Source organism: Podarcis cretensis (genome assembly GCF_951804945.1).
Source record: "Podarcis cretensis genome assembly, chromosome: 8".
Taxonomy (NCBI): domain Eukaryota; kingdom Metazoa; phylum Chordata; class Lepidosauria; order Squamata; family Lacertidae; genus Podarcis; species Podarcis cretensis.
The window spans coordinates 8,523,726-8,543,435 of NC_137177.1; the positions used below are offsets into that span (position 1 = coordinate 8,523,726).

The 19,710-nt window shown below is 48.8% G+C and overlaps 1 protein-coding gene across 1 annotated transcript; it reads right to left on the reverse strand.

Annotated features, from left to right (window-relative positions):
• Positions 1-2,460: 2,460 nt before the first annotated feature.
• Positions 2,461-18,381, reverse strand: AP2S1 (adaptor related protein complex 2 subunit sigma 1). Its single transcript, XM_079985828.1, has 5 exons — positions 18,226-18,381; positions 9,525-9,674; positions 7,278-7,391; positions 5,257-5,316; positions 2,461-3,109 (listed from the first exon to the last, which is right to left on the reverse strand). The coding sequence occupies exons 1-5, from the start codon at positions 18,226-18,228 to the stop codon at positions 3,008-3,010; spliced, it is 429 nt and encodes a 142-aa protein (XP_079841954.1). The 5' UTR covers positions 18,229-18,381; the 3' UTR covers positions 2,461-3,007.
• Positions 18,382-19,710: the final 1,329 nt, after the last annotated feature.

Genomic DNA, 19,710 nt, shown 5'->3' on the forward strand with positions numbered 1-19,710 from the left:
CTTTTACCTCATACTATAACTAGAACCAGGATGCAATGCTGCTGTGGGCTAAACCACAGAGCCTAGGACTTGTGGATCGGAAGGTGGGTGGTTCAAATCTGCGTGACGGGGTGAGCTCCCGTTGCTCGGTCCCTGCTCCTGCCAACCTAGCAGTTCGAAAGCACCTCAAAGTGCAAGTAGATAAATAGGTACCGCTCCGGCGGGAAGGTAAACGGTGTTTCCATGTGCTAGTCTGGTTCGCCAGAAGCGGTTTAGTTATGCTGGCCACATGACCCGGAAGCTGTACGCCGGCTCCCTCGGCCAGTAAAGCGAGATGAGCGCTGCAACCCCAGAGTCGGCCACGACTGGACCTAGTGGTCAGGGGTCCCTTTACCTTTCTTATAACTAGAACCACCACTGCAACCAAGTATTTTCATCTTTCTTTGTCTCTTTCTCCCTCTTTCTTTGTTTCTTTCTTTGTTTCTTTCTTCTCCTTCCCTGTTTTCTCTCTCCCCTTTTTACTTTAGAATCAGCTTGGAAGCCACCCTTGCCTCGGCCGCATTCAGAACACCATTACCCCCATTCAACCACAGACCCTCACCACCTCTGCTTTTCCACTGGCACCAAGATTGTAAGGCAAGGATTCCACCGCTGGCAATACTGGCCGATGGCCTGACTTGGTGGGAGGCTCCCCATGAACCAGGTGCAAAAACCTGCCCCCTGGTGGCCTTTGACAAAAACAACACACAGCTCCATAAACTCTGCTGAACTTTGCAATAGGTCACCAGGAGCCACACTGGGACACTTGGCTCCGATCCATGTGGGGCCGAGGGCAGACTTCTGTAGGCTTGGCTCCAGCCTCGATTCCTCATGCTCCTGTGACAGTCATATAAAGGCAAATAAGGATGCAATACACGAAATCACCCGCCTTTTGGAGAGGCAATCAAGGTCTATCTGCAGCCTCATGACCCTGCTGTTTAAATACTGCTTTCAAATAAAGATGTGCTGCCGCCGGGTTGCCCTGACCTTTAGAAGGCTCTAGGGTTGCATGCAAAACCACCAAAGGTGTAACCAAACCCTTCACATGAAGGGCGCATGTTGGGGAGGTGCTCTCTCAAGCATGCGGGAGTGTTCAGCCACTAGGATAAATGCTAAACCCGGATAACTCATCTGCCCACGTCTGAAAAAGTCTGCAGTTCCCCTCTGCTTCTGCCAAGGTGTAGACACCAGCAGAACCTCTACTGCTGTCCGTGCTGGGAAGGGGAGGCAGGGAAAGGGGGGAGGGAGTTAAGACTTTGCTTACAGGTAACAATCGTCAGTGTGGTATAGTGGTTGGAGGGTCAGAGGGACCTGCGAGACCCAAGTTCATCCCTCTCCCTCTCTCTTCGGTGATCCCTCGTAGCCAAGTAAGATTGTCTTCCATAAACAGTGTTTTAAAAGTGAGTCCATAGACGACTGTGGAGGCCAATTCTGGACCCACACGTCCTTCCACAGTGGGGACATTGGTTTCCGGGTGGGAGTTGATCACGGTGTGGATTTGCCAAGCGTGCCTCCTCCTAGCACATTTCTCCCTTGTGTCCTGGGTTCGAGCGTCTTCAAAGCCCATGACACCTTTGGTAAAGCCTGTTCTCCAACTGGAACGCTCGCAGGCCAGTGTTTCCCAGTTGTCGGTGTTTATACAGTGGTACCTCGGGTTAAGTACTTAATTTATTCTGGAGATCCGTTCTTAACCTGAAACCATTCTTAACTTGAAGCACTTTAGCTAATGGAGCCTCCTGCTGCTGCCACGCCGCTGGAGTACGATTTCTGTTCTCATCCTGAAGCAAAGCTCTTAACCTGAGGTAATATTTCTGGGTTAGCGGAGTCTGTAACCTGAAGCGTCTGTAACCTGAAGTGCCTGTAACCCGAGGTACCATTGTACCACATTTCTTTAGATTTGCCTTGACTCTCTTTGAACCTCTTTTGTTGACCACCAACATTACGCTTCCCATTTTAAAGTTTGGAATAGAATAGTTCATATCCCCACTTGGCCCGGAAGCTCACTGGGTGATCTTGGGCCAGAGGCACTACCTCTCAGCCTAGCCTACCTCACAGGGCTGTTGTAGAAATTAAATTAGAGGAGCCACACACACACCCTTGATCACCTGGAAGTCAAAGGTGGGAGGTGAACACAACAAATAAATAAGTATTCTGGATGCCCAAGTAGTTTGTAAGGCTGAGGTACCCCCCACCTCGCAACGCCTGTTCTCAGTGGCTGGCTGGATGCCCATGGAAAACCCCCCAAGCAGGATTTGAGCACAAGAGCGCACAAGAGCACTCTGTCCTCCTGTGGTTCCCAGCAACTGGAAACCTGCCATTACTGTACGCGGCTTCTTATTAACCTACGACGTGTATTTGGTGCCAAGGCTTCTAAGCGCCAGGTGATACCATCCTAAGGCTCCAGGAACTCCCTCCTATCAAACATACACGAGACTCTCTTGGTGGGGGTTTAAGTGTCCCGTAGATGCTTTATTTAATCAGTACATCACTTTACTGGCAGTACACACACTCATCACGCGCACTCACACACACTTATGGTCCCTCTTCTACGGCAGATGCGGCACAACACGTTTTTTTCTTATGGGAATGGACGGGGAGCGGGGGGGGGGCAGCAGGCTGGTGACATGGAAGGGAAAGACAGAAGGTTGTGTTGGGATGGTAGCACAGGGAGGGTGGGGTGACGGCAGCTATCTCCACTTCTCCCCTTTTAAGAAAAGCAACCCAGCCCCAACCAGCGGCCTCTCCGCCCCCTTCGCATATTCGGCCCGTGCAGGAGGAAGTGTGGCTAGGAATCCGAACTAGGAATGCCAATTCAAGGTGCCCCCCTTGCTTCCCGCAAACCTCCAGCTACAGGTTAAGTGGCAAAAATTTGCTCCGAGCAAGTCACTGATTCAGGGGACCGGGGTGAAGAGAGATGAGCCCTGGAGGGGGGGGGTAGCGGCAGGATCTTGCCGGGGGGGAGATCCGAGGCGATCTACTCCTCTGCTCCTCATTCCAAGGATTGCAACATGAGGAGCTGCTTCAGGACCTTCGTCTGGCTGGTCTCTCGGATCTCGCCGGCTAGGAACATCTCGTCTACCACGGTGTAAACCTGCAGAGAAAATGCAGACGTTCCTCCTCTGAGAAAGGGGGCGCTGTGGGGGAATCCTCTAGAAAGAATCTAAAGCAGCATGTGTCTGGACTTCTCTGCCACCTTTCCAAAAGGGAGCAAAGGAAGTTTTTAATGTTTGATACAGTGGTACCTCGGGTTAAGAACTTAATTCGTTCTGGAGGTCCGTTCTTAACCTGAAACTGTTCTTAACCTGAGGTACCACTTTAGCTAATGGGGCCTCCTGCTGCTGCTGCAATGCCGAAGCACAATTTCTGTTCTCATCCTGAAGCAAAGTTCTTAACCCAAGGTACTACTTCTGGGTTAGCGGAGTTTGTAACCTGAAGCGTCTGTAACCCGAGGTGCCACTGTATTTTTCTCTTTTTTACATACAGTGGTACCTTGGTACTCGAATAGCTTGGCTCCTGAACAAATCAGCTCCCAAGCACCGCAAACCCAGAAGTGAGTGTTCCAGTTTGCGAACGTTTTTCAGAAGCCGAACGTCCGGCGCAGCTTCCAGTTGAGTGCAGGAAGCTCCTGCAGCCAATCCTTGCTTTTCAAACCCTTTCAGGAGTCGAACAGACTCCCAGAACAGATTACATTTGAGATCCAAGGTACCACTGTATGTTGTAAGCTGCCCAGGGTGGCTGGGGAAACCCAGACAGATGTGTGGGGTATCAACAATAACATTATTATTATTATTATTATTATTAAGGGGTGTAAGGCAGAGCCACCCTCTGGTAGCAGATGGCCCAAGTGCAGGACCCAACACTGCTTCGACCCCACCCACCGGTGAGGTACCAGCAAGGTCCAGGTTTTGCTCAGCTGGCTGCAGCTTCCTCAAGGTCCAGACTGGGTCCTACTTCATGCCTCCTACTCCATAGCAAGGTCTTTCCTCCCCTTGGAGGAGGTTCTTCCTTGCTCCACACTCCTTGCGGTGCATGAATTCTGGGCCTCCAGCTGGCAGGGAAATTTGGCCTTTTGCACGCTGGGTGCCTCTCAAGTCCCACCACTGTTTGATGTCTCACTCCTAGGCCTCACCCTTCCTTGACCCCCTCTCTGCTCCTCCTCTCAAAGTGCCAGAAGGGAGGCCAGGAACACAGAAGCTTCTTTCAGCGGCCACTGAATCAGATGTAGCTTTAGGGAGTGCAGCCTTAGGCAGCTGTCTAACACCACCTTGTGGGCAGGGCTGGCACCAGCACGTCACCCTGCCCCGTTCTTTGCTGGCGCTGTGCCCTGACCGTGTCTCAGAAACAGCATTTCCCTCAATTATTTATTTTACTTTTATTATAATATAATAACATTTTATTTATATCCCGCCCTCCCCAGCCGAAGCCGGGCTCAGAGGGGCTAACAACAACAAAAGTAACACAACATTCTAAAATCAATTCAATTTAAAATCAGTTCAAAATCAAATTCATGGCAACCATTGGGCTAGAGTTCTATGAGGATTACTGAAGGACTGTGCCTTAGCCAAAGGCCTGGTGGAACAGCTGTCTTGCAGGCCCTGCGGAAAGATGTCAAGTCCCGCAGTGCCCTAGTCTCTTGTGACAGAGCGTTCCACCAGATCGGGGCCACAACCGAAAAAGCCCTGGCTCTGGTTGAGGCCAGCCTATCCTCCCTGTGGCCCGGGACCTCCGAGATGTTTTTGTTTGAAGACCGTAAAGTCCTCCGTGGGACGTACCAGGAGAGGCGGTCCCGTAGGTACGAGGGTCCTAGGCCATATAGGGCTTTAAAGGTTAAAACCAGCACCTTAAACCTGATCCTGTACTCCACCGGGAGCCAGTGCAGCTGGTATATCAGCTTTAATTTAATTTAATTTAATAGAATACGAACACATGACCCATGTAGGTGCACAGACTTAGCAAAGCACAACACCCCATTTCTTTAAGGATGGCAAGAGTGTGTACCAAACCGGCATTCTTCCCTTTTTATTTCAGTGGCCCTTTTCAGTCAATTCCAATTTCATGGTTAGTTTTTCATTGAATTTACCTCTTAAGCTCGTTGCGCAGCGCCTGTAATCATGCGGCATATGAATTGTCAGGCTAAATAAAATAAACGAACGCCCCAATGTTTTTTTAGCCACAAGTGCGGTTTTTTTCCTTCCTCGTTCTGCCTTATTGGAAAAGGGTCAGGGAACAAAAACCCACCTTGTAGAAGTTGAAGACGAGGTCGAGCTCGCAGACGTTGTGGAAATATTCATTCAGCACCTGGGAAGAGAGGAGGAGGAAGGTGGTCATGAATTTGAGGGGGCAAAGCCGTGCGCAAAGAGAGTGCCTAACATTTGCAAGGCCAGTCATAGCTCAGCGGTGGAGTGCTAATTTTGCACAGTTCCGGCATGTCCAGTGAAAAGGATCAGGAAAAGACCCTTATCTCTGACACTTTGAAATAGACAAGACAGTGGTACCTCGGGCTAAGAACTTAATTCGTTCCGGAGGTCCATTCTTAACCTGAAACTGTTCTTAACCTGAAGCACCACTTTAGCTAATGGGGCCTCCTGCTGCCGCCATGCCACCAGAGCACGATTTCTGTTCTCATCCTGAAGCAAAGTTCTTAACCCGAGGTACTATTTCTGGGTTAGCGGAGTCTGTAACCTGAAGCGTATGTAACCTGAAGTACCACTGTAAAGGTAAAGGGACCCCTGACAGTTAAGTCCAGTCCAGGTCTTGATGGCCTGGTACTATTTCTGGGTTAGCAGAGTCTGTAATGTGAAGCGTATGTAACCCGAGGTACCATGTATTCGGTTGGAAGCCACCCAGAGTGGCTGGGGAAACCAGTTCTGTCTGAATAAAATCTTCCATGATTGTAACTGGATCCCTCCCTTTATTGTTTCATGTTTCTCTTTTAAAATTTAAGGTAGCTCTTGTATTTTCAACTACAGTGGTACCTTGGTTCTCAAACGCCTTGGTACTCAAAGAATTTGGAACCCAAACACTGCAAACCTGGAAGTAAGTGTTCCGGTTCGCAAACATTTTTCGGAAGCCGAACGTGCTCCGTTTTGAGTGTTACGCTTCCGATTTGAGTGCCACACTTCCGTTTTGAGGGTTACGCTGAGGTCTGTCTGGTTTTGCTATTTATTTTGCATTTTTGTGGCTCTTCTTTTTGTTTTTGTGACTGTGTGGAACCTAGTTCAGCTACTGATTGATTGTGTGACTGCAGCACATTGTTTATTGCTTTCATTTTATGGATGAGTGGTCTCGTTAGATTGTAAAATCCATGTTAAATTGCTGTTTTTGGGGTTGTTTTTAAAAGTCTGGAACAGATTAATCCATTTTGCATTACTTTCTATGGGAAAACACACCGTGGTTTTGGAACGCTTTGGTTTTGGAACTGACTTCTGGAATGGATTAAGTTTGAGAACCAAGGTACCGCTGTACAGGTCCCATAATTCTTGGGGGGGGGGGAAGCTGTGGCTGTTTAGAGTGGATACATAGTGCTTTAACATTTGTGGTGCAAATGTAGCCAGAGAGACTGTCCTGAGCAGCAGCCACTGACAGATGACACCCAAGGGAATGTAGCCCCTGATGGAAGCAAAAATTCCCGTCTCCCATCGGTGTACAGAATGGGTGTCTCCTGCACAGAATCAAAAAAGTTTGAGAACCAAGGTATAGTGGTACCTCTGGTTGCGAACGAGATCCATTCCAGAGGCCCGTTCGCAACATGAAAGGAACACAACCCGCAGCGGCGTGTCTGCGCATTTGCGGGTTGCGATTCACCGCTTCTGCGCATGATGTCATTTTGCGCGTCTGCGCATGTGTGTGATGTCATTTTGCCCGTCTGTGCATGCATGAGCGGCAAAACCTGGAAGTAATCCTTTCTGGTACTTCTGGGTCGCTGCGGGACACAACCTGAAAAAACGTAACATGAAGCAAACGTAACATGCGGCATGACTGTATCACTGTAATCTGTTTCCGTATTCCTAATTGTGTGGGGTTTAAAAAGTAAAATAAAAAAGTTTCTTACACAAGAAGGTATGGAGGAAAAGGCACAGGAGCCCTTGATCCTCCACCCAGAGTCTGAAGTGGTACCATTCAGAAATAATTTACCACCTCATCTGCACAGGGGCGTCACTTATCAAACACATACGTATTCATACACATGCCTGAGTGTGGAAGCACACATGCGTGGGCATTCTTGGGGCGCAGAACTTAAACCTGCAGGCACTACTCACCTCCACAAAGTTGTGAATGGCTTCTAGGTAGGCGAGGTTGTTGTCATTCACGTCCACACAAATGCAGAAATAAAGCCCTGCGTAGCGCCTGTAGATAATTTTGAAGTTGCGGAACTGGAGGGGCAGGGAGAGAGAGAGAAAAGGTGGTGAAAATAGCAATCACTGGATAGAAGCTCAAGATGGTGTCTATTGCAGGTTAGGGTAAGACTGTGAAAGCTGGAAAGGGGAAAGGCTCCTATTGCTATCCACCTAGCATTGAAGGACTATACAAAAATAACCTCAGTATGCAGAGGTTGGAGGGACATCTGTCATGGATGCTTTAGTCGAGATTCCTGCATTTCAGGTGGCTGGACTAAAGCCTTTGGGGTTCCTTTCAACTCTTTGTTGTTGTTTAGTCGTTTAGTCGTGTCCGACTCTTCGTGACCCCATGGACCAGAGAACGCCAGGCACTCCTGTCCTCCACTGCCCCCCGCAGCTTGGTCAGACTCATGCTGGTAACCTCGAAAACACTATCCAACCATCTCGTCCTCTGTCGCCCCCTTCTCCTTGTGCCCTCCATCTTTCCCAACATCAGGGTCTTCTCCAGGGAGTCTTCTCTTCTCATGAGGTGGCCAAAGTACTGGAGCCTCAGCTTTACAATCTGTCCTTCCAGTGAGCACTCAGGGCTGATTTCCTTCAGAATGGAGAGGTTTGATCTTCTTGCAGTCCATGGGACTCTCAAGAGTCTCCTCCAGCACCAGAATTCAAAAGCATTCTTTCAACTCTACAGTTCTATGATTCTATGGTTCCATGAGCCATTAAAAAGGTCTTTATTCTCGCTCGCAGGGCAACTGCAGGTGCCAATACGAGTACAGTGGAACCTTGGTTTTCGAGCACTTTGGAAGCTGAGCAATTCGGAACCCGAACGCCAAAAACCCAGAAGTAATTGCTTCCGTTTTCGAACGTGCCTCGGAAGTCGAACGGCTTCCGAGGCACATTTCTAAATTTTTTCAATGGGTTTTGCCAACTGCCCATTGATCCTCGGTTTTTGGACGTTTCGGAAGTCGAACAGTTTTCCGGAATGGATTACGTTCAGAAACCGAGGTTCCACTGTAACAGAGTTTGGCATTCAGAGAATATGCACTTTTAAAATTACTTTAGTTTGTAATCCTGATCGTTTTTTAACTGCTCTGAGAGTCTTTTCAGCCAAAGGGCAGGATAAAAAATACTTTCAATAAGTAAATAGCAGTGTGTTCTTGTCCTTCAAATTCCTAACTGGCATAAATACAGAAAGATACAGTGGCACCTCTGGTTAAGAACTTAATTCGTTCTGGAGGTCTGTTCTTAACTTGAAGCACCACTTTAGCTAATGGGGCCTCCTGCTGCCGCTCTGCCACCGCTGAAGCACGATTTCTGTTCTCATCCTGAAGCAAAGTTCTTAACCCGAGGTACTATTTCTGGGTTAGGGGAGTCTGTAACCTGAAGCGTATGTAACCCGAGGTACCACTGTAGAGGCTTTTGTTTTATGCTGTAGTGGAAGCTGCCTCCAGGACTTTGTGACACCTGGAGAAACACACGGTACACTGGTACCTCTGGTTGCGAACGGGATCCGTTCCAGAGGCCTGTTTGCAGCCTGAAAAGAACGCAACCCGCGTCTGCGCACGCGCAGGTCGCAATTCGCCACTTCTGCGCATGCGCGTGATGTCATTTTGTGCGCCTGCGCATGCCGAGTGGCAAAACCCAGAAGTAACCCGTTCCGTTACTTCCGAGTCGCCACCTGAAAACGCGCAACCTGGAGCAAATGTAACATAAGGTATGACTGTACTTCGGGTTACATACGCTTCCGGTTACATACGCTTCAGGTTACAGACTCCGCTCACCCAGAAATAGTACCTCAGGTTAAGTACTTTGCTTCAGGATGAGAACAGAAATCGTACTCTGGCGGCGCGGCAGCAGCAGGAGGCCCCATTAGCTAAAGTGGTGCTTCTGGTTAAGAACCGTTTCAGGTTAAGAACGGGCCTCTGGATCCAATTAAGTACTTAATGTGAGGTACCACTGAACTCAGAAACACAGAGATCAGGCAAGAGGGTGCTCACACAGCAAATGATAGCAGGTAACCCAAGCCATCCAGCCAAGCCATGTTATAGCTAAAGGTCCTAAGAGACTCTGCCCTTCAATCCCCTCTGCCAAAGCCAGTTCAGCCTGCGGAAGGCAAAAGCACGACAGCTTCATACGCGAAGGAAAGCCGCGAGCGGACAGAGACGTTACCTCGACAAAGTTGGTGTGCTTTGCGTCCCGCACAGTCACAACGGCATGGACCTCCTCAATGAGCTTCTGCTTCTCGTCATCGTCAAACTGCATGTACCACTTGGCCAGGCGCGTTTTGCCAGCACGGTTCTGGATCAGAATAAAGCGAATCTGTAGAAGGGGGAAGAAAGCAGCGTCAAAGATACCTGGGGTTTAATAAGCACTCTCCAGACTACTGGGATGCGGGTGGCGCTGTGGGTTAAACCACAGAGCCCAGGGCTTGCCGAGCAGAAGGTCGGCGGTTCGAATCCCCGCGATGGGGTGAGCTCCCGTTGCTCAGTCCCTGCTCCTGCCAACCTAGCAGTTCGAAAGCACGTCAAAGTGCAAGTAGATAAATAGGTACCACTCCGGCGGGAAGGTAAACAGCGTTTCCGTGCGCTGCTCTGGTTTGCCAAAAGCGGCTTAGTCATGCTGGCCACATGACCCGGAAGCTGTACGCCGGCTCCCTCGGCCAATAAAGCGAGATGAGCACCGCAACCCCAGAGTCGGCCACGACTGGACCTAATGGTCAGGGGTCCCTTTACCTTTACCTCCAGAGTACTGATACCCAGGACATGCTTATTAAAAAACAAATTACAGCTTATAATACCCTTTGCTCTTGGGTATTTATTTGTAAAGTGTGCAGGGTAGAGAATTGCCTATGGTCACTGTTGGAGTATCCTTTCTTATCAGGACACAAGCAATGTTCGAAATTCCCCAGGCGCCAGGTACGTTTTGCAACTGGCATGGGTCCAATCGCGACCACGTGGAGATCTCTGAATGTTGGGTTGGCAAATAATCTCCGATCTCTCAGGCCCTACTCTGACATTCTAACCACTGCACCTGACTGTCTTCCTAGAGTACTTCTGCTACGGGGCAGCTATATAAATTAAATAGGTAAATAAATATGGGGAAAGCAAAATGTCACATATAGAAGGCTCTGAAATATTTTCCTGGAAGCTTGAATTTGTTTTATTCTGGATTCTTTTAATGTGTTGCAAACCGCTTTGAGGTTTTTTCTTTAAAATGTAAAGCGGTATAGAAATGAAATGAGTAATAACAACACAAAAATCACATAGAAGTGGAAAGAAATTGCAATTGAGTACATTGGAACTCTAACACCAAGGTGGGGTGAGGGCTGGTGGATGGTGATGGGAAAAGGAATTATCTGTGGGAGTGAGTGTAGGTATGTTTGAACATTAAAAAAAAAAAAAATACAGTGGTGCCTCGCAAGACGAAATTAATCCGTTCCGCGGGTCTCTTCGTCTTGCGGTTTTTTCGTCTTGCGAAGCAAGCCCATTGACAGCTTAGCGGATTAGCGCTATTAGCGGTTTAGCGGATCAGCTGATAAGCGGCTTAGGGCTTAGGAAAAGGGGGGGGGAGGAAAAAACCCCGCAGGAACTCGCAAGACATTTTCGTCTTGCGAAGCAAGCCCATAGGGAAATTCGTTTTGCGAAGCGCCTCCAAAACGGAAAACCCTTTCGTCTAGCGGGTTTTCCGTCTTGCGAGGTGTTCGTCTTGCGGGGCACCACTGTAATATTTATTAAGATTTCTTTTTTTATTATTAAAATAATTCAGCATTAATACACACATATTGCTAATATACAAGCATACAAGCATACATTTCATACAATCCTTAAAAATGTTCATTGTATGAAATGTATGCTTGTATATTAGCAATATGTGTGTATTAATGCTGAATTATTTTAATAAAAAATTTTAAAAAAAAAGAAATGAAATGAGTAACAACAACACAAAAATCACATTGCAAAAGAAAGGCGCCTAGACATTTCGTGGCGACCATAACCTAGCTTTAAGGTGCTATTTGGCAATTAGCTTATTTATCTGAGTTTCTAACACTGGACGGGACGCAGGTGGCGCTGTGGGTTAAAGCCTCAGCGCCTAGGACTTGCCGATCGAAAGGTCGGCGGTTCGAATCCCCGCGGCGGGGTGCGCTCCCGCTGCTCGGTCCCAGCGCCTGCCAACCTAGCAGTTCGAAAGCACCTCCGGGTGCAAGTAGATAAATAGGGACCGCTTACCAGCGGGAAGGTAAACGGCATTTCCGTGTGCGGCTCTGGCTCGAAGTGTCTCCGGACAGCGCTGGCCCCTGGCCTCTTAAGTGAGATGGGCGCACAACCCCAGAGTCTGTCAAGACTGGCCCATACGGGCAGGGGTACCTTTACCTTTACCTAACACTGGACATAAGCCAAGAGCTGCCGCTCACTCAAAAGGCCTGCCTACCTTGGGAACAAGCCTCTGCACCGTGAATGGCTGGGCCAAGCGTAACTAATGCACTTACACATCGTGGCTTCACCCCCCCCCCCAAAAAAAGGCTGAGTGGAAAGCAGCAAGGACAGAGCAGGCACTCGGACAGAGAAGCAACAGGCCTCCTCCTCAAGGCATGGATGGGGCCATTGTTATTCATTTCCCACAATGTATTACAGAGAATTACAGCTTATTGTTTAACGCTCACTTTAAGCTCAATGGGCTTTACACCCAAGCAAGCCTGTACAGCAGTGGTGTCCAAACTTTTTTCAAAGAGGGCCAGATTTGATGAAATGAAGGGCTGTGAGGGCCGACCAAAGTTTTTTTTTAGGATTGAGGTTGTTGAGCTTTATGATTTTACCCCAAAGTTGTTGAACTTTTTTAAGGTTGAAGTTGTTGGGGTTTTTTTAGGATTTCCTCGCAGGAAATAAACTGCCACAGGGGGTCCGGATTAAACCGACCCACGGGCCATATTAGGCCCCCAAAACACCTTCACATTCCCATTGAACACCTTCACATTCCCCTTCCTTATTGGGGAGTGGGCAAGTTACACTGAAGTTTTCTGGATAGGCATTGTGTTGTCCTATGACTCGGAGGCCTGCAAAGATGCAAGTCAGAGACTGTCTCCTGAGATCACCCATTTTCCAAATTCGCTTGAGGGCCAGTCTAAGGCAGAAGAATCCCACAGCCATGCAGATTTTAACTTTTTGTAAAATGCAAACGTTCACAGGGGTTCCGAGTCTTCCTCCCAACATGGGGGCGGTTTAATGCTGAAACTCAGCCTTTGCCAACTCGGTGCCCTACAGATGCACTAAAACACCCCTCACATTTTGGCTAGGGCTGGTGGGAGGGAAACTGGGCTGTTGAGGGCTCTCCTGGCCAGAACAGCTCCTGCCTCTCTCGCCAGATCTCCCAGCTGCTTCCTTCCCCTTTCCTCCCTCTGACTTCCTTTCGCTGTGGTGTGCATGGATTGTGCTTCAGGGGAAAGCTCAAGGGTGTCCCTAAAGAACAGAGCAGCTATTTCTGGTCAGCCTCCATCCATGCCTCTTCATGCTTAGTGTGCTCAAGAGATAGGAAAGGGACCCACCCTCTATCGAGAAAGCCAGCCCAGCAGAATGAGCAAAGACAAACAAGGGATGGCTGGCTATCTGTTCCAACATCACATGATGTTGCTTTTTCAAAAAAATAAAATAAAAAGAGGCTGAACAAGCATCCACACCAGGGGTAGGCAACCTAAGGCTCGGGGGCTGGATCCAGCCCAATCGCCTTCTCAATCTGGCCCACGGACGGTCCAGGAATCAGCGTGTTTTTACATGAGTAGAATGTGTCCTTTTATTTAAAATGCATCTATGGGTTATTTGCTCCTGCCAACCTAGCAGTTCGGAAGCACGTCAAAGTGTAAGTAGATAAATAGGTACCGCTCCGGCGGGAAGGTAAACAGTGTTTCTGTGCGCTGCTCTGGTTCGCCAGAAGCGGCTTAGTCACGCTGGCCACATGACCCGGAAGCTGTACGCCGGCTCCCTCAGCCAATAAAGTCAGTCACGACCGGACCTAATTGTCAGGGGTCCCTTTATTTCACCTATGGGTTATTTGTGCGGCCTGCCTGGTGTTTTTACATGAGTAGAATGTGCCCTTTTATTTAAAATGCACCTCTGGGTTATTTGTGGGGCCTGCCTGGTGTTTTTACATGAGTAGAATGTGCCCTTTTATTTAAAATGCACCTCTGGGTTATTTGTGGGGCCTGCCTGGTGTTTTTACATGAGTAGAATGTGCCCTTTTATTTAAAATGCATCTCTGGGTTATTCGTGGGGCATAGGAATTCCTTCATTATTATTTTTCAAAATACAGTCCAGCCCCCCACATGGTCGGAGGGACGGTGGACTGGCCCACGGCTGAAAAAGGCTGCTGACCCCTGATCCACAGCATCCGCTTTCCTCATCAGAGAGGCGGCACGACAGTGGTGGCACACCTCCCGAGAGATCTGGTCCTAAGTATGACAGCACTGTCCTAATACTGGAGATACGCAGCCCCTTCACCTCCCATAAGATACTGCCTGGGCATAAAAGCTTTCAGGGAATGAGCAAGCTACAGGGTAACACAGGGCACTGCAAGTCTGGCGCTACAATAATCTTTGCGCTCCAGCCCAAAGTGCAGGCACGCATGGTCACTCTCTCCTGAGGTTCTGTCTCCCCCTGCATGGGTCACTTCTGATACCAGGTGGCATCCTGCGTTCTCCACCAGGGGCCAAATGTGGTCCTTCAAGGTTTTTTCCCTGGCTGTAAAAGGTAAAGGACCCCTGGACGGCTAAGTCCAGTCAAAAGCGACTCTGGGGTTACGGTACTCATCTCGCATTCAAGACGAGGGAGCCGGCGTTTGTCCACAGACAGCTTTCTGGGTCATGTGGCCAGAATGACTAAACCGCTTCTGGCCCAACAGGACACCATGACGGAAACCAGAGCGCACGGAGACGCCGTTTACCTTCCCACCACAGTGGTACCTATTTATCTACTTGCACTGGTGTGCTTTCGAACTGCTAGATCGAAACTGCTAGCAGAAGCTGGGAGAGAGCAACAGGAGCTCACTCCGTCGTGGAGATTCGAACCACCGACCTTCTGACCGGCAAGCCCAAGAGGCTCAGTGGTTTAGATCACAGTGCCACCCTCGTCCTGGCTGTAACATCCCCTTGCACTGTGAAACACCATGCCTGAATCGAAGCTTCTGCTCCTATGACATGCAGACGTCAGCGAATATTCTGTAAGCAGAAACACCCATGGAAAAGACTCTGCTTGGCTGCTTGCATTTCTTTGCATTAAAAAAAAATGCAGACACCAAAATTAACAGATAGTGCCCCTTGTTATCCAACGAGCTTGTGTAACGGATACAGAAAGTCACAAGGGAAATGAGAGTTGCACAACTAACAGACAGATCCTTCCCTTTAGAATTTCTCCTCCCGCAAGAATTGACTAGAGAGGAAATGTCACAGATCTGCAAGCATATGAACATGTTATCTCTCTCCAGAATTCTCAAGGACAGATGCTTCCAAAGAATACTGTGTTCAGGCCCGAACATAGGTTTTTAAAAAATAAATTATAACATCAGATCTTAATGCACATTTTTAGGAGTGATATTTAAGATCTGAACCAGAAAAAAGCATGTTATGATTTGCATATTATCCTAGTATCAAGAGACCAAAAAGAAATCTACTTCGAAGCTACACCACAAGCTAGGAGCACAGCTCCATCCACACCACAGCTGAAGCGAAGCAAAGACCTCACATTAAGAAATGTAAAGGTTCCAGGTAACTCAAGCAAGCAAGTCAAGCCACAGAAAGAAGCCAGCCTGCTCCCCACTCTAATGAAGTGGACCACTTCCAAAAAGGATTTGCACAAAATCCAGCTAGAAGAGTTTGACAAGGAACTCTTTATGAGAATACAAGTTGTAACAAACTCTAATGAATTCAAGAATCGGTGTGTGTCTGTCTGCAATATTTAGTTAATAAACCACAACCACTCTTTTCACAAATCAAAAGGTTTGGGTGGCTTATATCAGGCAGCACAACTTACTTTTCTAAAAAGTTTGTTTTTAATTTAAGTGCAGATGGGAAGCAAAATAACAGAACACCTTTTCTAAAATGGTTTTCGCCAAGATAAAGCAAGTATATTTTTACCTGCAGAAATATTATCTTATTCACAGGCAAATGTAGAACAGTTTAATCCTCTTACAACTGACTAAGATTCCTTGATTTATGTGACCGACCAATGACAAAAGAACAGACTCCCTCTGGAGATTGTGAAGTCTCCTTCCGTGGAGGTTTTTAAGCAGAGGTTAGATGGCCATCTGTCATGGATACTTTAGCTGAGGTTCCTCAAAATGCAGGGGGTTGGACCCTTCCACATCTAAAACTCTATGATTCTAATATTGAACCCACTGTCTCTGCAATGTACCAAATGGGGTCAGCAAACTTTTTCAGCAGGGGGCCGGTCCACCGTCCCTCAGACCTTGTGAGGGGCCGGACTATATTTTGAAAAATCAATAAATGAACGAATTCCTATGCCCCACAAATAACCCAGAGGTGCATTTTAAATAAAAGGACACATTCTACTCATGTAAAAACACGCTGATTCCCGGACCGTCCGCGGGCCAGATTGAGAAGGCGATTGGGCCGGATCCAGCCCCCGGTCCTTAGTTTGCCTACCCATGCACTACACCCAAGTCATTGGATTACAAACCATGATATGTTGCAGTGGAAATACTGGCATTTCTGGATAATTCCACTTGCTGGGTTTCCTAGAGAGCACTTGGCGATCAGGGGAAAAGGGAATAGGAAGGAGAAAAGATGCAACTTCCATGAGCAAGGACTGCTCTCTGCCCTGAACAACAACAACCTCCTCTGCATGTGCCAGTCAAATGGGGCACTACCACCATCTCCTGTAGGCATCCTCTAGCTACTTTCCAACTATGGGTAGCACTTGCACATCCTTCCTCCCAATAGGAAAATCCCACTACAGTGGTGCCCCACAAGACGAACGCCTCGCAAGACGGAAAACCCGCTAGACGAAAGGGTTTTCCGTTTTGGAGGTGCTTTGCAAAACGAATTTCCTATGGGCTTGCTTCACAAGACGAAAATGTCTTGTGAGTTCCTGCGGGTTTTTTTTTCCTTTCCCCCCCCTTTTTCTAAGCCGCTAAGCCGCTTATCCGCTAAAAGCCGCTAAACCGCTAATAGCGCTAAGCCGTCAATGGGCTTGCTTCGCAAGACGAAGAAACCGCTAGACGAAGAGACTCGCGGAATGGATTCTTTTCGTCTTGCGAGGCGCCACTGTAAGTCCATGCTCACTCTCCAAGTTGCGCATCAAGAGGAGGATTTCAGTTTATTGTTATTTATTTTGCAAATTTATAAACTGCTTTGCAGCCCCAAAGGCAAAAGTAAAGCATTTTGAAACAATGAAAACAATATAAATGAGAGAGAATGATAAAGCCATAGATGTACAGTTAATATTTCATAAATGCCTGGATCAAGTGCAGGGGAAGACTACTTAAAGCTTTACTGTTATCCCACCAAATCCTTACTTCTGACAGTGGATGGCTAGCAACCATTCAAAGCCTTCTCCTCCACAAATACTCTCTCTCCCCAACCCACATACCCCTTGCACATTTTGGGCAAAAGATCATAGAAAGCTGCCTTATACCAAGTCAGAAGAACCTGTGCCCTGTCTTGCTCATGTACTGCCCACTCCAGCCTTTGTTCAACCTTTGGTTCCCAGATGTTGTTGGACCACAACTCCCATCATCCTTAACCATGGCACCCTGCTATCTGTGGACAATGGGAGTTGTAGTCCAGCAACGAGAACAATGGCCTGGCAAAATAAATAAAAAAATCCTTCCAGTAGCACCTTAGAGACCAACTAAGTTTGTTATTGGTATGAGCTTTCGTGTGCATCTGAAGAAGTGTGCATGCACACGAAAGCTCATACCAATAACAAACTTAGTTGGTCTCTAAAGTGCTACTGGAAGGAATTTTTTTTTAAATTTTGTTTCGACTACGGCAGACCAACACGGCTACCTACCTGTAACGGCCTGGCAGTAGTCCTCTGGGATTTCAGGCAAGGAGCCTCTCCCAGCCCTACCTGGTATTGAACCGGCGACCCTTTCTGCTTGCAAGGCAGGTGCTCTAAACCACTGAGCTACGGCAAGGTTGGCACAGCACGCCAGGTGATTTAAAGCTCTGGACGCGGGTGGCGCTGTGGGTTAAACCACAGAGCCCAGGGCTTGCCGATCAGAAGGTCGGCGGTTCGAATCCCCGCGACAGGGTGAGCTCCCGTTGCTCGGTCCCTGCTCCTGCCAACCTCGCAGTTCGAAAGCACTTCAAAGTTCAAGTAGATAAATAGGTACCGCTCTGGCGGGAAGGTAAACGGCGTTTCTGTGCGCTGCTCTGGTTTGCCAGAAGCGGCTTAGTCCTGCTGGCCACATGACCCGGAAGCTGTATGACGGCTCCCTCGGCCAGTAAAGCGAGATGAGCACCGCAACCCTAGAGTCGGCAACGACTGGACCTAATGATCAGGGGTCCCTTTACCTTTATGCCAATGGCCTTAGCAAGGTCGGCTTCAGGATGCTGCTCATTCTGCCTGCTGTGGGCCGTGGACTTCTGACCCTGAGAGAAGCATGGGCACAACACCAGAGGCCTACCTTGCAGGGAAGTCGTTAGGGATTTAACAGCGCTGACTTGAAGCATTGCAGCAAATGCTAACATTGAAAACTGGCATAATTGGAATTATCATTATTTCTCCCACCAGCAACCCCTTTCCCTCCCCACACCCGACACCCTGGACCCCTGGATTTGGGGGCCCCCATTGCTGACCCTGCCTTCCCTCCCCCTCCGGCTGAGCCCCATATTTCAAGTCCCTCCCCACCCCATTCTTACCATGGCGACCCCCTGCCCGAAATCCTCTTTCCACGCAGAGCTCGGGGCAGCTGCTCCGACACCCCTCCCCGGACCCTCCCTTCCCACCGGATATCCGGTGAGGCGCGCGCCCCGGCACAGCGGGCAGTCGGGAGTTGTAGTCTTCAGAATGGCTGCAGGAGGAGGAGGAGGAACGCCGTCGAGAGGGCTAAAACCCGCCCCCGCCAGGGCTATACGCCGACTCGGCGTTGCATGCCGGGAGTTGTAGTTCCTCCGACCTGAGCGGTTAATGGGAGTACGGAATGGTCCCCTGAATCAATCAGGGCAAGGCTGCCTCCAGCAGGGGGAGCCCGAGCTACGCGGCGCTCGCGCCAAGCCGGGGACTTGTCGGGAGGCGCGAAGCCCAGCGCTTCGTAGGGCAGGCCCCGCCAGGCCGTGACTTGAGCCCCCGGCTTTGGCAAGGCCTGGTAGGCCCTGAGCGGGGCTGAGGCAAAGGGGGTGCCGCAGAAGGGGGCGCCCTCGCCTCAGGGCAGGTTATTGGAAATGGAGGTTGTTGGAAATGGGTGCCCTTCAAGAGGCGCATAAAATAAATTGTTGTTTAGTCGTTTAGTCATGTCCGACTCTTTGTGACCCCCTGGACCAGAGAACGCCAGGCACTCCTGTCTTCCACTGCCTCCCGCAGTTTGGTCAGACTCATGCTGGTAGCTTTGAGAACACTGTCCAACCATCTCGTCCTCTGTCGTCCCCTTCTCCTTGTGCCCTCCATCTTTCCCAGCATCAGGGTCTTTTCCAGGGAGTCTTCTCTTCTCATGAGGTGGCCAAAGTCTTGGAGCCTCAGCTTCAGGATCTGTCCTTCCAGTGAGCACTCAGGGCTGATTTCCTTCAGAATGGAGAGGTTTGATCTTCTTGCAGTCCATGGGACTCTCAAGAGTCTCCTCCAGCACCAGAATTCAAAAGCATCAATTCTTTGGCGATCAGCCTTCTTTATGGTCCAGCTCTCACTTCCATACATCACTACTGGGAAAACCATAGCTTCAACTATACGGACCTTTGTTGGCAAGGTGATGTCTCTACTTCTCAAGATGCTGTCTAGGCCTGTCATTGCCCTTCTCCCAAGAAGCAGGCGTCTTTTAATTTCGTGGCTGCTGTCACCATCTGCAGTGATCATGGAGCCCAAGAAAGTAAAATCTCTCACTGCCTCCATTTCTTCCCCTTCTATTTGCCAGGAGGTGATGGAACCAGTGGCCATGATCTTTGTTTTTTTGAAGCTGAGCTTCAGACCATATTTTGCGCTCTCCTCTTTCACCCTCATTAAAAGGTTCTTTAATTCCTCCTCACTTTCTGCCATCAAGGTTGTGTCATCTGCATATCTGAGGTTGTTGATATTTATTCCGGCAGTCTTAATTCCAGCTTGGGATTCATCCAGCCCAGCCTTTTGCATGATGAATTATGCATATAAGTTAAATAAGCAGATAAAATAAATAAAACGCCCCAATTTACATGTGA